Raw genomic sequence first — 18,956 nt, 5'->3', positions numbered from 1 at the left:
ATCTTTCACTACTTTTCTATATAATTTCTGCCATTGTTCAGGCACTTATAACGGGGCACCAAGAGCTGTATACCTTCATCATAGGAGCTTGCTACCTGTGATACAAACCACGCATTAACTGCTTCTTTGACCTTGTTGTAATCTTGAAACTGCCGGCCACCAAGGAAAGATTTCAGATGTTTGCACAGGTGAAAATCACTTGGCGCAAGATCAGGACTATATGGGAGATGATGGAATTGTTCCTAGCTAAAGGTGGCAAGAAGTTGTTGTGTTACGCAGGCTGTGTGTGGGGCGGGTGTTATCATGAATCAAAACACCCCCCCCCCCCCCTGGTAAGCATGCCACGTCATTTATTCTGGATCGCATGACACAATCTCTTAAGGGTTTGGCAGTACATACTTGTGTTGATTGTGAAGCCTTGACCCAAGAAATCTACTAGCAAAATTCCTTGTCTGTCCCAAAACACAGTGTACATGATTTTCCAAGTGGAAACCATTGTCTTCAATTTCGTCTTGACTGGTGATGAGGTGTGCCTCCCCGCATTCAAGAAAGGGATAACTGACCTAATTTCACATGTGGTGGGCGATTCGTTTTTCTTAGACATTATAAAAACATACCAAGAACTGTACGAACTGCAAGAATATCTGAAAATGGCACTAACGAATCAACAAACTCAGCACGCATGCGAACCATTGTGATCGCAGCACTGCAGTGAAAATTTTTAAAAACGGAATTTACTTTCTGGACATGTCTCGTAATTGATAATACAAACCAGAATACAAACAGTAAATTCATTACTGTGTGAGTGTTGGACCATTGCTAGTTGTTGCTATCATGTTCTGTGGTAGCACACACTATATCCTAGGTCTGTGGCAGCTAAACTTTTGATAAAAGCAGAATACAGTTGATGTAAAATTAAGCGTTGATTGTTATTGCACTGTGTAGGCATGCTATCATTTACAAAGCTTCCTTAAATTTTCTTGTAAAACAAGAAAATTTATAATATTTTGGTTTGTTACCAAAGTACTTGATGACCTATAGTAGTTGTGTGGAATGCCAGGCTTGATTTACGTTCTCTCCTTTTTTGACATCCTTTATGTGCTCAGACATGTAGATCTCTCACGATCTTCCTGTCTGGCCTAAGTAACAAATGCTATGAGAGCAATGAATCTCATAAATGCCTGGTTTTTTCATGATGTGATGTGAAAGTTTTGGTGGATGTAGGAATCTTGAGACTTTTTGTAAAGGCAAAAAAAAACCTACTTTTACATTATACTCATGGAGCAACACAGCCACTTTGTCTGTGACATTCTTGATGCAAGGCAGCATGATTGCATTCTTGAAATCTTGTTTAAGTAAGGGAGTTGCTGGTGATGTATTAAGAACTTTTCTGATTTCATGTTGGAGGCTTAATGGATTGTATACAGCACTCAGAAAGTATTAAAACATAATTTAATACTTCCTATATTTCGTCTCAGTCATTGGAACATTTTCAGGGATTACAAAAAAGTCTCAGTGACCGAGACAAAATATAGGAAGTATTAAATTCTGTTTAAATGCTTTCTGAGTGCTGTATACAATCCAATAAGCCTCCAATATGATGTCCTCACAGCACTTAAGCCTCTACACATGGAACTTTTCTGATTGTCTTGGGTTCATAACCATTAAGTGCAAGGTTTTGTTTCAGCTAGTGCAGTTCTTTATTCCTTTTAATTGACGTGCTTGATATATTTTATGCCCTGTCCCGTAAAGTTTTAATTATGCCTATCTTTTGTAATGGATGGTGGTGTGAAATAGCATTTAAAAAATTTTCCATTCTAGTAGGTTTTCTATATACAGAAAAAGACAACCTGTTTTTTATTTTATTTTTTCCCCCTAAAACATTAACGCAATATCTATCATACTTAGCTTTAAACTCATTCACAGTCATGACACTCACAGCAAACTCTGGCAATCTATTCCACTCATTCACCACACTCTAAGCAAAATGTCTAGTTCTATAATACCCCTGCTAACCACACTCTTGCACAGTTCCAAGGATGGCCCCTAGTTCTCCCACCACCAGACCTGTTCTAAAAATTTTCCTCTATATTAATCTTGCATTTGTCAATCATATCACCCCTTTTCCACTTCCGACCAATTTCTGTAACCTACAGACCTACTACCATCTTGGTCGCTCATCTCTGGATTCTCTCCATCTCTTCCTCATCAACAAGAACACCAGGTGATCAGATCTGCACACAGTAATCAAGATGGGGTCTTATCAAAGCTCGATAAAGAGGAATACCCAATTTTGCATAATCAGCAAACAACTAAACAGTTCCTTTGCTATATCATGAACAAACAAATGAAATAGTAGTGGCTGAAGAACAGAGCCCTGTGGCATGCCACTAGTCAAGATGCCTTCTAGATGCTACTTATGAATAAATTACTCTTTAATCTCTCTCAATCAACCACCAATCTACTATTTCACACAATACTTACCCACTTCAAATTTATATATCCATCCCAGTGTTCTGCAGTTTACTGATTGGAATCCCATGCAGTATCCTGTCAAAGGGTTTTGCAAAGTCCAACAGTATCACTGTTTTATAATACAATTACCTTCATTCAACTCAACTGTTATTGTATTATAAAACAGTGGGAAAGTTACTGAGGCATGACCTACCCTTCACAAACCCATGTTGCTCCCTCCCCCAATATAGTATCACATTTCTGTCTATCCATTCCTGTATTTTGCTCTTAACCAACTTCTCCAGTACCTTGACAACAACTCCTGATATGATGATTGGGCGATAATTTGCTATATCAATTTTGGAGCCACCTTTATGCAACTGAACTATTTTCTCCTCTTTCCAGTCCCTTGGGACTAACTTACAGCCGAGACTAAGATTAAACAATGTGGTCAAAGGTGCTGACAATTTCCAAAGTCATTACAGAACCTTGATGTGAATACAGCTATGGAATTAGATGGTATACTAGCTCAAGTTTTACATGAGGGTGCTGACAATTCCCTAGCACCTTCACGTAAAACTCGAGCTAGTATACCATCTAATTATATAGCTGTATTCACATCAAGGTTCTGTAATATTCTATAAACCTCCATTTCATTTATCTCACTTTCCATATAAGTCTTTGCCTCTCTCATTACTGCAATATCTCATTCTTTCCTTGATAATATCTCATTCTGCATTCTTTCATACTCTGCTTTTGCCTTTCTTACCACACCGATTACTCTTCTGACTAGTGCTTTGTACTGATCATATGCCTACTGGTCACTTTTCTCCTTGAATTCACTCCACAATTTTTTTTTTTTTTTTTTTTTTTTTTTTTGCGGCTCCAGCTTAATGATGATATTCATTCTGTTAAATTTTTTATATTTATGTTTTTATACTTAAAGTGTTTATTGTGATTAAATCCTTTGTTATTCAAAACCTTATTCAATTAAAGTCCTACCAGCTGCTCTATAATTATGTCGTTGCTTTCTCTATATTTTACTGCTTTATATCTTCCTATTCTATCTTTCTATCGCTATTTTTCTTCTTCAGATATTGGGCCTAATATGCTTACATCTATTTATGTCTAGGACTGTTTCCTCTTCGGATACTGGCAAATTTTTATTATGCTGCGCCAGCCAGTATCCTATAGTAGAAAACGTTCCAACTCAGGGAAACAATGCTAGACTCTTAGCTGTTCTCACACAATACTTTACTTTAATGCTGCTGTATAGATTCAGACTGCAGTCATGACCAAAATCTATAATTATATACTCTTTCTAATTTCTTCCTGCCAAAATAGGTTCTATTTTTATAAGTGGTAGTTTGGAATCGTAATCAGGCATGACTCAGGTTCAGGTAAATATGACAAGTTTATTGGAATATCTAAACAGAATACAAAATTCATACACTCAATTATGACTCAATACTAAATGAAACTCGAGTTAAGAGGTTAACATATTCTAAATTAATTAAAGGTCATAAAGCATGCGAAACACAATAACTGCATATTGGGATGGATAGCAAATGATATGAAGTTAAACTAAAATTCCTTTCTGTAACGCTATTCATAAGATAATATAAACAAACATTCTAATGTTACTCAGTTACTAAAATCCACAATTCTGATCTCATCAAGTTAATCCTATCACATACAATCTAAAGATCTTTTCCAAATAATTCTTCTTACTCTCTCAAAGGAGGTTAACTTTCTAATTAGAGACTGTCTACAGAGTTCTTTAGAATACTGTTCTTAATTTCACATTCGCAAACAATCTTCTCTCTTCTGATGAATTTTATACACAAAATACAGTAATTTCACCTTGCCAAACTTTTTCCACGTCTTTCAACACTACGTGTATGTCTGGCTACTTCTTATCTATTGGCTGTCCATACGCCAATGTAGGGGTTACGCTATCTTCATTATTTCTGCCGAAAATGGACTTAAATCTTTGCATTTCAGGAACAACTCGATGGGACTTCTCAGTGACGGCTTGATTCTGCTAGGACTGGAAAATTTTACCTTCAGCTGTGCATTGAATCCTTCTCCATTTTCAAGAAAGCCTGCTGTCCGATCTTATCTTAGCACAGACGCTTCTGCCCCCCCCTTTATGCGAACTCCCGCTAACTTCCAAGCCACCAAACAGGAAAACGATATGACAGGAGCGATTTCCGATATGGCACTCGTTCTCTTATATTCCTCCTTAGAGCACCCTCTTTTTCCTCAGTCCCCTTTGCACACGACCCATATCTTTTCACCCCTTGGGTTCATCCCTTGCTTTTTTCCGACGCTGTTATGCTCTTGTATTCCCAGAATTTGCGTCAATATATGTTCCGCTTAAGCAACTGCCACCAGCGTTACACTGTACACGTGTAATTTTATAACTTCCAAGAATTATTATTTAGTAACTATTTGATGACTCACACAGTTAGTTTTACACAGCTTAAGTGAGGCTTAAATTAAGTCAGATTATCCCTCTTATAAAACATACTCTAATAAAATCTTAATATGAACACAACAGATTAAATATATCATACATGAAATAAGGAATGCAAATTTTATACATAAAGTGAAGAAGTTTCACTTTTAATTTTAGCTGATGTGCAGGTATTTCTCTTTTTTGTAAGTTTAATATGTTGGATTCTGAATAAATGATTTCTTTGCAAGATTCCTTCATTCAGGATCTAACAATTCATTTGACTTGCTCTTCATTTGCTCTCCCAACTCTAGGTATGCAGTCTGCTATTACTTCTCAAACACTTCTTGATCTCTTCCCATGCACTATCAACATTGTAGGCTACCAGTCCTTGCAGTTTCACATTCCATGACGCTGATCCAAACAATCTCTCCTAAGTTTGTCATAATTACTAGCCCTGTGATTCCACATATTCCTCTTAACTGAAAATTCAACACATTTAGTCAACTTCAGGTCAAGACGATATGATCATTCTCCCCAGTTGGTAGCAATGTGATCATACTGGTTGTAGACAAATTCTCTGATGCAATTACTAGATCAAGCACTATCAGACCCCTAGTATATTCCATCACATGCTGTGTCAGGTAATTATTCCTTAGTAACTGCATAAATTCCATTTCTTTCCTCCCACATGTCCTCTTCTCTTTCCAATATATGTTCCCATAGTTGAAATCCCTCATAATAATTACGCAACCTCCACTGATTGAGCTTATGTGCCAATGCATACTATCCCCAACAACTTTTTCATCCTCTGGTCTATAGATGCATCCAACTGTATATTTTGTTCTGCTGGCCTCCATCTCATACCAGATAGCCTCAAATAGGTTATTTTCACTGCCCTGTAGTTGAACACCTACTTCTACTCTCTTTGGTTGCAGTTCATTGGCTATCATCAATACCCTCTCCCCCATTCTTTTCTCCCTGAAACACACTATACCTTTCATATTCTATCCAACTAACTATATCATCTTCTGTCAGCCACTAATTCAAAATTAAAATTGGAAAGTACCATGAAGACTGAGCATCTTGTTCATCTCTTTAACCTTGATAATATACAGGTAGTTTCTTCTTAATGAACCAAATAGCAGAATTATGGAAATGTGTTACTTTCTCTTCTGAAATTAAATAAACTTGTTTTATTTGAACTATTTGCAGAAATTATTAAATTCAATCAATTTGTTAGTCAAATGTCTTTAAAATAACATTATGAAGACCCCTTTTAGAAAATGCTTAAAAAAAAAAACTATTTACTGATATTGTTACATTATAGTGTGATTATATTTTTGAAATAAGGATAACATATTAAGCATAAAGGTAAAAGTGTAAAAAATTGGTGAATATTACAAAATGTTAAATCTACGGCATCCGTATGTCAGGCCATTGTTAAAGGTGCTGGTATGCAGTACTGTTGTGTACTGTCCAAAAACACACAGCTTTTAGGCAACTGCAGTAAGAATCTGAAATCTAAATTGCAGGTTTCTATTGAGAAATGTAACATAAAAATTCATCTTCAATTCCTTCTTTCTAGAAATTTTGCTAAAAGTAACATTTAACATATTTCTTTCTATGTGAAAACCTTAAAAAAACAGCTGATGAAAAACAAAGTTTCATATTCGTTCCAACTCAATATCCTAGTTACTTATGTTCTTCTATTATGAGGGGGATGCACTACAGAATATACTTTCTGTTTAAGTCAAGAAAAGATATAGCCAGAGCTCCAGAAATCCACTCACTCACTTTCCACAGGCAAGTAAACAGTGGCAAATGAATTTTAGGCCTCATTCTAAATGCACTCAGAATATATTATTTTTTCGCATAATTTACACTTTTTTTTTCTTAAAACATCTCATTCACTGTCAAGTTTTTTGATCATGGCTGGCTGCCAATGAATTCAATAGAGAAGTTTTATTTTTAGAAAGTTGGAAATAACATTTCTGGATCTGATATTCTTAATTCAAACATTACACCATTCTCTTTTAAAGAATCGCCAAAACAGTCACAATTTTATAAATTAAAGATGGCAAGCCAGACCCAGAAGTGATACTAAGGTTGAAGTAAAGCAGACGTCATCTTTCCATATATAAGTAGCCAAAGGTGTCATACCTTATTACTAAAATACTCTGAATTAGAGATAAATGTTACAAATGATGTGAAGTCATTAGCCTTTATATACAAGTAGCCCAGTCGAAAAGTTACTTCACATACAAACTTTATTTGTTTACACTTGGATAAAGGATGAAACTTAGAATATAATTTCTAGCATCTTTAATTTTATAGCATAAATTAAATCTCTCTCTAATCCAGAGTATTTTAGTAATTAAGTGTGACACCTTTGGACTACTCGCATATGGGAAATATAGGACTTACACATTACTCCAACTTTGGTATGTCGTCTGAGTCTGACTCCCATTGATGAGACCTCAATAAAGGTCGAAACCGGTCTTGGTAGTGGCACTTCCCATAATGTGTAGCATTATACATGTCTGTAAGGATTATGGGATCCTAGGCAATTGATGTGAAGTCATTACCCTCTATATACAAGTAGCTCAGTTTTGAAGTTACTTCATGCAGAAACTTTGTTTGCTTACACTTTGAAAAAATATGAAATCAAGAATATAATTTCCTGGCGTCTATAATTTATCATGCATCCTTGATTATGAACAATACATGAAACAAATACAAACTGAGTTGTGATGAGCTGTGTTGTGGCATACATTTTAAATCCCTTAAAGGAAAGCCAATTTCTGTATAATTATGTGTAATGTATAGTGAGAATTAAAGAACGTATCTACTTTGTTTTGTCATCATAACAATTTTTTTTTATAAAAAAAAAAACTTCAACTATAACAATATTATATAAAGTAGACCAATACCTTGGGCGAGTAACTTTTTTTTCTTTTTTTTGCTACTAGATTTAAGTTGTATTTCTGGACCCCTGGATATAGCTAAGTCATCATTACAATTTTTCACTGGAACGTTTTTCTAGAAAACATGAACTTATACACTTCGAAACCAGTAAGGTCTTATATATCATCATCAAATTCCTGCCATGCACCCTCAAGGGGTATACAGGATACGATAGTACTACATAAAAAAATTACATCATTATTAATTTCCTATCTACAATTTTCCTCCAAATCAGTCTGTTACTTGTCAAGACTCTACATTATCAGATCTATTATTTCTATCTTCTAAGGCACTTTGTACCGTATCAATCCACCTATATCTCGGTCTTCCTCTGGGTCATTTTGCTGCCAACCTGGCAGAGAACACTTGTTTTGCTAATCTTCCCTCTCCCATTCTATTTAAGTGACCATACCACCTGAGATTAGCTCTGCTAACGCATTCCTGGATGCTGAAAATGTCAAGTTCTTTCCAAATATCCTTGTTTTTAATACAATATTGCCTTGATGCCTTCTGTTCATGCCTATAATCTTTCTCAGGACTCTCATATCTGCGGTCTCTAGTCTTTGGTCAAGTGTTTTACTTCTGACCCAGCTCTCAGATCCATAAGTTAAAATTGGTTTGAACACTGTCTTGTATACAGCTAATTTAGTGTTCCGACTAATTTCTCTCTTATTCCATCTGAATTTATTCAATTGACTTCCCACCATACCAGCTTTCTTGATTCTGTTGTCTATTTCTATATTTAATTTACCATCTTCAGCAAAAATCGTGCCTAAATAGCTCAAATGTTTTACTTGTTCCACAGGTTCTCCATTCACAACACAGTTGACATTTTCAATGATTCTGCCTTTTTTTCATTGTCTTTGTCTTTTCATTGCTGACCTTCATACCATATCTATTACAACAGTTATTCAATTTAGTCAGAGAATCTTGCAGACTTGTAGCGGATTTATTTAGAAGTATAACATCATCCGCATAAAGCAAAGAGCTGGCATTAACATCTCCAATTTTCATATCAGGTTTAATACTACTTTCCTTCATAATGTGTTTCATATAGATAATGAATAACAGAGGGGATAATGTAAATCCTTGTCTCACACCAGATTTAACATTAAACCTTCTTCCTGTACTTCCTTCAATTCTAACTGCTGACTTACAAATCAAATAAAGACTAAGTATTACTTGATATAATGCCCCATCGACGCCATATAACTGCAGTGTATTGAATAACTTCTCTTGCCACCTTGTCATATGCCTTTTCCAAATCGAAAAAACTTAAATACAGATCTTTGCTATATTCCCATGCTTTCTCGACTATTTGTCGTAAAGTGAAGATCTGATCCTGACAGCCTCTATTTGGCCTGAATCCAGCTTGTTCTTCACCAAGCTTTTCTTCCACAATTCTTCTCAACCGTTTCTCAAGTATACTTGCATAGATCTTGCCAGGAACACTCAGTAGGGAAATACCTCTGTAATTCTCACATTCAGTTTTATTTCCCTTTTTATATATGGGTACTATGAGAGCTCTACTCCAATCATTGGGAATTTGTCCCTCTGTCCAGGCTTTCTGAACTATGCAGTGCAGCCACTGTAAGACTCTTATACCACCATACTTCAGCATTTCTGGTCGAATATCATCTACTCCTGCTACCTTTCCACATTTCAAGCCTTTGACGGCTTTTTCTACTCCAAGTATGGATATGTATTCCTGACTGCATGCCCGGTCAGTGATTTTTATCACTGTGCTGTCATCACTGCTTGTTTCATTTAGCAGTTTTTCAAAGTAATTACTCCATACTTCAAGGATATCTTTTTCTCCTGTTTTCATGTCACCTTTATCATCTCTAACTCCTTTTACAGCACTCTTTCCTCCATTCCTAAGCTTCTTCAACAACCTCCAGAATATTTTGCCACCTTCTTGATATTTATTTTCTATATTCTTGCCAAAGTTCTCCCATGACTTTTGTTTAGCTAGTTTTACACACTGTTTAGCTTTCTTACATTTGTCTCTGTATTCTGTAAGAGCACAAGCTGACTTATTTGACAGGAACTTTTGATATGCTTTCTTCTTTTCCTTCACTGCCCCTTTAACTTCATGTGTCATCAGGGAGTTCTGATTTTTTTTATCCTTGCAGACAACCTCACCACATGCCTCTCACTGAATCTCCAAGGTTTGATTCCTGTTCTCAAACTCTTTCAATTTTTCTTCAATAATCTTTGTGTATTTTAGACTACAGTTCACATCTGAGAGCTGCTCCACTTTTATTCGCTTTAAAACTTTCTTACATGTTATTCTTTTCAATATGAAATTCAATTTTATCCTGCTCAACACTAAATAGTGATCACTTCCAATTTCAAATTCTCTGTACACTCTGGTGTCCTGCACCAGGGAGAGAACATCACTATCAACAATAACATAGTCAATGAGACTTTTCTTATTCCTAGCCTCTTCTCTCCATGTGAATTTGTGCACATTTTTATGTTGGAGTACATGGTGTTAGTAATAACCAGTCCATGTCCTGAGCAGAAATCCAACAAGTATTTGCCATTATTATTAGCTCTGCTCTTTTCTCCAAATTTTCCTGTATTTTTGTATGTCTCACAATCATTTCCTACTCTGCTATTTAGATCCCCAACAAGGACCAACTTTTAATTTTTCATTGTGTCAGTTGCTTTTTCTAAAGCCTCAAAAAAATTCCTCCACTTCTACCTTAGTAGAACCTTCTGTGGGACCATAGACACAAATAAGTCTCATTGTCCAGTTCCTCATTCTCATATTTGCCCACATTACTCTACTTGAGACTGACTGCCATTCAAGAAGATTAGCCTTGTATTTTGTGTTGAATACTATGGCTACTCCATCTTTTCCCTTGATTGTCATTGCCTGAATATAACATTTTGTATTTATTGCTCAGAATGATCTCACCAGTTTTGGTCTTTTTTTATTTCAGTCACCCCTATTATGTCGATCTGGTACTTATTTAAATCCTCAGCTAGCTCCATTTCTTTGCCATTCAGGCTTCTTACATTGATAGTACCGATCTTTAACTCTGGTGATGTTGAGTTGGGGTTTGTTTTCAGATTTCTTTCAGTAGCTGTCTTTTCGCTGTTCACCCTGGTTCCCTGGCAAAAACAACGGGGGCCTTGTTTAACCAAGCGACGCCCCAGCCGGCATGAAATTTTGTCTTGTTGTACCATCATTTTCTATATTGGTTTAAGCCAATAAGAATACAATTTGGTCAGCTAAATCCTAAATTGCCAGCCCATCCTCGTTCGTTCAGTATCCTAGTAGATACCCAACAGGGTGCACCACGAGAAGGTGAGGATTGGACATTAGGTCAGAAGCCCTGGCCGGTTCTCCGCATTCCTTTAAAGGCTATGTGGAGATCTCCCTCTCAGTTATACAGCTTTGACCCTTAGGCACCCCTATCTACACACACACACACACACACACACAGGAGGGTGGTCTGAAAAGTTCTTCGCCTAAAAATGAAAAAAGAAATTTATAATTTCAAAATTATTTTTATTTTTCAACATAATCTCCTGAAGACTAATACATTTATTCCAGCGATGCTCCAGCACCATTATCCCTTCCTGTAGTGATTCTCGGTAAGATCTGCAAAATATTCCTCTACAGCTGCAATCACCTCTTGATTCGAAGAAAAGCGCTGACCAGCGAGGAAGAGTTTTATTTTTCGTAAGAGACAAAAGTCAGAGGGAGCCAAATCTGGGGAATAGGGTGAATGTTCCAACAATTCATAGTGCAGATCCCTTAATTTTCCCATTGCCAAAACACCTTTGTGGGCAGGTGCATTGTCCTGATGAAAGATGATTTTTTCCTTCTGCAAACCAGCTCTTTTCTCACGAATTATTTTTGTAGTCTGGTTAAAAGATCGGAATAATATTCCCCAGTTATTGTTTTACCCTTTTTCAAGATAATTAATAAATAAAATGCCTTTAGCATTCCAAAATACTGATGCCATGACCTTTCCTGCTGATAGAACCGACATTGTCTTCTTTGGCGCTGAACAACCGGCTTCTGCCCACTGTTTTGACTGCTGTTTGGATTCTGGTGTGTAATGGTGAATCCAAGTCTCATCCATAATAATAAATCGATGCACAAAATCAGTTTTATTCTTATTAAAATGCTCCAATCACTGTTCAGAGATTTTCATGCTTGTGCATTTTTGATCTGCAAGCATGGCACCCATCTTGTGCAAAGCTTTTTCATTTGCAATTCTTCATTCAAAATATATCCTACAGGTTCTTTTGAAATGCCTGTAGTCTCATCAATTTCACGCACTTTGACTTGCCAGTCATCCAATACCATATCGTGCACTTGATCAATGATTTCTGGTGTTGTTACACTTTTTGGACGTCCTTCACGTGGATCAACTTCAAGGCTGGTATGGTACGCCCACATGTAAACTCAGCAGCCCATTTCTTAATTGTCGAAACTGAAGGAGAAGAGTGCCCATAAACTTTATTAACTTCAAACGAATTTCTTTTGGCATTAAACCTTCTTTCACAAAGAATTTTATAACTGCACGATACTCAATTTTATCCATTTCAAGGAACACAGACAACACTTTTGCTTTAGACAGCTGTATAAAACAAACTGCTTGATAGAATGACTTGCAACTTCATATGGATGCTTATGACAGATGTCATAGGCATCCAAGAAGTTTAAGGACTTCTCGAGACACACCAAGAGACCTAATGTGTTGCAAGAGAAAGCTCCTCAAACTATCACAGAGCCGACTGGCACAACAGGGATATGGTCTCATGCTGTCGACGACATAACTGCACCCTCCCTTCAGCTTAGTGCCACTGATAACAGGATTCATCGGACCATACAACTCTGGTCCACTCTGCAGAGGTGCAGTTTTGATTGTCCTGACATCATGCAAGATGCAATGCCCGATGCTGTCAACAGTGGTACACAATTAGGGTGTCAGCTCCCGTAGCCCATGCTATGCAGGATACACTGTACATTCGCTTGCTGATGTTGCTTGTACCTCCAAAATTGACAGTCAATGCCATGTTGTTAGCCACCACTTAGTCACCACTTGCCCTCGAGAACTCTAGGGTTCTTACCACTTTGGACGAAAGAATGACCCATCTGTCTTGCACCAACATGTCCACAATCAAAGTCACTGAGATCACCACATTTACTCATGTTTGTCGATTGCAATACACTGTTTGGAAGCCCCAATGTCTGCCTATTTACTGTCTGCATTCATTTTGATACGTTTCGTTCTGCATGGGGAGATGTCAGTGTTAACTTCTCATCACTCCCTATCTGTAATGTTTTGTTCACTGAGTATATATATCAACACTTCAAAATAAGGTCAAAAATGAATCAATGAACCTTATTTGCATGTCCTATCTTATATATATATACACACACATATAGGACATGCAAATAAGGTTTCATTTATTTATTTTTAATTTTATTTTGCTAACTCCCAATACATAACACTGCAGACTTGTTATTTCTGTAACAGATATTAAATATCAAATGTTTTAAATAGCTGAAAATTGATGTTCAGAGATATTAAAGAATCTTAATGAAAGATGGGAAGAAGAAGGATGAGAAAATTTGGACCATAAATGAGCATATAATTAGTACTTACAGAATTAAATGTTTTAATAGCTTCCATCACAAAACTAGTGGCTTCATCTGTTTTACATAAATACCATGCGTGAAGAATTACCAATGGCTTTAATCGATCAAACAATGGACTGTCTAAAATATTCCACGCATCATTTATTTTTCCACTATGCAGACATGAAGCAGCAGTATCCTAATTTTAAATAAAAATATTGACTAATTACATATTTTATATTTTTGAACATAATATATTTTTATTTAGAAAAATTCCTTTTGCATTTGAATTATATATTTAAAAATAAAAAAAATCAAGCTGATAAAATTCAAGAAACAAATTAATATATTTTTTATTTCATATCCAAACAAGTGGTACAGTAGTAAGTAAGTGGTGCAACATCATTTACAACAAATTAGGATACATTATGACATCAGCTTAAATTTGGTAGGAGAATTATACAGGGAATAATAATTAAATATGAAAAAAAAGGAACTATATATAACTTATATACAATAAATATGGTCAGATATTCCAGGTATCTTGCACAATCAACTGCTCTTTCTGTGCATGATATAAGGTCCTCTTTTGTGCAAGGTGATGGAAGAAAGGGACAAGAAAGAAGGTTCCATGGACGGGGACAACCCATTTCATGGAACAGTTGTCACAATTGTCTGGGGCAGTGAGGAAGCCCCATTTGATGAGGTTTTGTTTGCAGTGTCCTGTTGTTCAAAGTTTGTTGAGGCTTTTCCAAGTATTCCAGTCCAAAGTAGAAGATGTTCGACTGTTGGAATACCAGTATTATTTTCAGGATATAGTGCAAGCCATTGTTGAATTCTTGTCTCTGGGAGGTTTTTAGGTGGTTCAACAGCTGCCAGGAAGCAATGTTGGGATCTTAGTCTTTGGGGCACTGCAGTCTGGCTGAATAGTGGGTGGCGTTCATTATTCATTTGTCTGCTTCTTTCATCAGCTGAGAATGCAGATCTTCAAAATGAAGGGAGTGGAGTGCAATACCAGCCAAAGTATACAGGTCTTATAGTGGTGTTGGTTTCAGGCCTCCTGTAATTAAGTGGCAGCTTTCATTCAATGCTGGATCAAGTTTTTCAGCATGGCAGGATCTGGACCATACTGGGCAGGCGTATTCAGCAGAAGAATAGCAAAGGGCCAAGGCAGAAGATCTCAGTGTGCTAGGGTGTGCACCCTATTTGGAGGAGGTAAGCTTTCTTAGTATATTGTTTCTTGCATTCACTTTTGCCTTTGTTTTTTCTGTGTGTGTTTTATATGAGTGGTGCGATCGAGAATCACACCAAGGTAGACTGGGCTCCAGGAATGTTCTATATTAGAGCCTTCCCAAGAACTCTGTAGCTTCCTGTTGGCTTCCTTATTGTTAAAGTGGAAAAGGCCAGTCTGGGTTTTCGAGGGGTTTGGTTGTAGTTGATTGCTGGTATAGTACGTGGTTAGACTATTTAAGGCAAGTGATAAAGTAGTTTCAATGGACTTGAAATTTTTTGATTGAGTAGCTATGGCAAGTTCATCAGAATAGATAAAATTTCTAGTTCCTGGAAAGATGTGGAGATTATTGACATAGATGTTGAAAAGTAATGGTGATAACGCACTTCCTTGGGGAGGCCATTTTTTTGGAGGTGCCAGCAGCTCTTCCTACCCCACAGGTCCACGTAAAAGCGTCTATTTTCCAAGAGTGATTGGATCAGGAGGACAAGGCGATAGTCTCTAGTTATTCTGTATATTTTATTTCTGAGTGTGAGATGGTTTATGGTATCATATGCTGCAGTTAGGTCTACAAAGACTGCTCCTGTGGCTAGTTTTTGCTCATAACCATTCTCTATATATTAAGTGAGGTTGAGAATTTGTGACGTGCAGGATTTGCCTGGTCAAAAACCAGCCTGATCAGGAATAAGATGGGGTTCGATTAGGGTTTGTAGCCTATTCAAAATTAATCGTTCATGGAGTTTAAAGAGGTTGCTGAGTAGTAATATAGGTCTGTAATTTTTTGCTTCTGTTGGAGTTTTCCCTAGTTTCAGAAAGGCCACCACTTTGGCATGGTCCAGATAGTTGGTATCTGTAGGGTTCTGAGACAAGTGTTGTATAGGTTTAATAACCACTCTTTAGTCCTGGTTCCAAAATGTTTAATCTGTTCATTACAGACATCATCAAGGCCTGCAGATTTTCTAGGTTTATGACAGCATTGAGTTCAGTTCAGTCAAATCTGAGTTAATCACATTTTGTTCCACACTTGGGGTTCTAAGTATCTTATTTTTTGTGTGCTTTTTAGGGAATTTTCCATTCATCAGCAGCTGGTGAGCAATTTGATTAGCTGTTACCTGCAGATACTCATATGGATTAGTGAAATCCTTCCTAATTCTGTTGATAAAGTTCCATGCCTTTCTGATACTATGGATCATATCAAGGGCTCCTGTTTCTTTTTTCCATGAGGAATTCCTTTCCTCTGCGATCTTGGAGCATAATTTTCTCCTGCTTGAATAGTCTCTTTTGAGAAGGGGTTGGTGTTGTAAAGTTGTAAGTAATCAGCATATACAGGGTTTGTATGTCACCGGAAAGGCCCATAATGTAGTTCGTGAGGCATCCTCGAGGGATGTATTTGGTGGAGATTCTCCTCAGTATTTTTATGAATTCAGGATACTCTTGAGGGTTTGGAGGAAACTGTTCTATGGAGTGGTCGAGATCTTCCATGAAACCCTTCCAATTAGCTTTTTGGAAATTAAATCACCGTCTGTAAGGGACTGTGTTAGGCATAATTGCTGGGTTGAATTGAAGTTATAGGTCTATGTTGAGTATGTGGAATGGGATTTAAAACCTTTTTAACACAAATGTTGGATATTTTTGAGCTAACAAATGTGAGGTCAGGCTTATAGCCTCACTTCCATCTGCCACTGTTGAAAGATGCAGGGAGTTTTGGATTATATATCAGGTTTAGAGAAAGGTTTTCAGGGGTGCTTAAGGGTCAAAGCTGTATAACTGAGAGACCTCCACATAGCCTTAAAGGAATGTGGAGAACCGACCACAGCTTCTGACCTAATGTCCAATCGTCACCTTCTCGTGGCGCACGCTGTTAGGTATCTACCTGGATACTGAACGAACGAGGATGGGCTGGCAATTTGGAATTTAGCCGACAAATTGTATTCTTATTGGCTTAAACTACAATATTAAATGATGGTACAACATGATAGAATTTCATGCCTGCTGGGGCATCGCCTGATTAAACAAGCCCCCCCCCCATTGTTTTCGTCAGGGAACCTGGGCGAACAACAAAAAGTCAGCTACTGGAACAAATCCTAAAACAACTCAATATCAACAGAATTGAAGATCGATACTATCAACATAAGAAGCCTGAATGGCAAAGAAATGGAGCTAGCTGAGGAATAAGATAAGTACCAGATTGACATAATAGGGGTGACTGAAACAAAAAAGACCAAAACTGGTGAGCTCTTTCTGAGCAATAAATACAAAATGTTATATTCAGGCAATGACAATCAAGGAAAAGAAGGAGTAGCCATAGTATTCAACACTAAATACGAGGCTAATTTTCTTGAATGGCAGGCAATTTCAAGTAGAGTGATGTGGGCAAATATCAGAATGGAGGAACTGGACAATGAGACTTATTTGTGTCTATGGTCCCACAGAAGGTTCTCCTAAGGTAGAAGTGCAGGAATTTTTTGAGGCTTTAGAAAAGCAACTGACACAATGAAAAATGAAAAGTTGGTCCTTGTTCAGGATCTAAATAGCAAAGTAGGAAATGATTGTGAGACATACAAAAATATTTTGGGAAAATTTGGAGAAAAGAGCAAAGCTAATAATAATGGTAAATACTTGTTGGATTTCTGCTCAGGACATGAACTGGTTATTACTAACAAAATGTTCCAACATAAAAATGTGCACAAATTCACATGGAGAGAAGAGGCAAGGAATAAGAAAAGTCTCATTGACTATATGCATATCATTCTGGCCAGCATATCATTTATACTCCTTGCAGAAAGCAAGGATTATTTATGATGCTTAAATATAAAGAGCCAACAGGCTTCATTTCAGCGATATAAACACTATTTCAATTAAGGGGATATTAAATCCCACATTGTTTTAAAACCGAACAAGAAACTCAGAGATTGGAATCAGAGAGTTTCATGTCAAATATAATAAACTATAAAAATATCGGAGAATAATTGAAATAGTGTTTATATCGCCGAAATGAAGCCTGTTGGCTCTTTATATTTAAGCAACTTAATGGGTGCACCTTTTGGACAACTCATCTAGCAGAGTGTATAAGTTCTTTTCGCTATACCCTTTGGTATTAATTTGGTCTAGCTACTCACTGATGAAGCCTCAAAAAAGGCTGAAACCGGTCTGGGTAGTGACCTCCTACCATAATGTAATAACAGCATACATTTCCTAGGAAGCGTGTTTTTACATTATGGAAAATACTAAAGAATAGCGATTAGAACTTTACTCACCTTTGCAACGAGTTGCCCGGTATTGTACTACATACTAGGACTACTTGCATTAGCTCACGCTAGTATTCGCCGATATTTTTATAGTTTACTATATTCGGCATGAAACTCTCTGATTCCAATCTCTGAGTTTCTTATTCGGTTTTAAAACAATGTGGGATTTAATATCCCCTTAATTGAAATAGCAAGGATTATGAATGATATGATGGGAGTACAGTTTGTTAATGTGTGGAATGAGTTTGAAGGAACAAGTGAACTGTATGGGAGCGATGGACTGCATTTGAGTGGTTAGGTGCGAGTCGCTTGGAGAGACTGCTGCTGGAAGGTAGAGAAGTGAGTAGAGTGAGAGAGAATGAATCAGATCAAGCAAGAAATGCTATGGAAGAGCCAGAGAGTAAGACAGGAGAGATTGAAGAGGTGGTTATGAATGAGGAAGTGAGAAGTATGAGTACAGAAAATGAGAGAATGGGTGTGCAAAAGAAGCAGGGAAATGGGAGGGTTCAGGGTGGACAGGGGTACACAGTGTGAGAAAGGTGGATGCTCCGAAAGGAGGTGAGAGCATGTGTAGACAGGAAAGAAATGGGATGACCTGGGATCAAGAGGAAACAGTTGGAATTGAAAAGAGTTTTAAAATGAATAAGCAGAAAGGGAAATTGCCCGAGTCGAGCATGGAGAGATCACATTGAGTGAGTGGTATCAGTGGAACTAGCTGTAGATCCAGAAATGAGCTGTTGTGTTTGTATACAAATGCTAGAAGTATAAGAAACAAGGCAGATGAAATGGTTGTTAATTGTGTCTGTTCACCCAAAGATTGTCGGAATAAGTGAGACATGGTTGGAAGAGGACGACATCCTGACAGGAATAGAGATGGAAGGGTATGATGTGTTTCGTGAAGATAGAAGGGGTAAAATGGGAGAGGGAGTGCTGTTGATGATAGAGAAAGAGTTATGTCCATACAAAGTAGAGATGCAAGAGGGAAATAGT

General features: G+C 37.1%; 1 protein-coding gene across 1 annotated transcript in view; it reads right to left on the bottom strand.

Moving 5' to 3' along the window:
* Positions 1–18,956, bottom strand: part of LOC150102211 (zinc finger FYVE domain-containing protein 26-like) — a 193,668-nt gene that overhangs the window by 123,537 nt on the left and 51,175 nt on the right. The window contains exon 4 of the mRNA XM_090399523.1: positions 13,516–13,686. Within this exon, the coding sequence (XP_090255649.1) occupies positions 13,516–13,686 (171 nt within the window). The remainder of the gene's footprint in view (positions 1–13,515; positions 13,687–18,956) is intronic.

The sequence above is a fragment of the Typopeltis vanoorti genome, chromosome 10 (assembly GCF_054136105.1).
Source record: "Typopeltis vanoorti isolate ZY-2024b chromosome 10, IOZ_Tvanoo_1.0, whole genome shotgun sequence".
In the NCBI taxonomy this organism is placed as follows: domain Eukaryota; kingdom Metazoa; phylum Arthropoda; class Arachnida; order Uropygi; family Thelyphonidae; genus Typopeltis; species Typopeltis vanoorti.
Note: the sequence above shows the minus strand (reverse complement) of the source record. Positions and strands in the feature narration are given on the sequence as shown.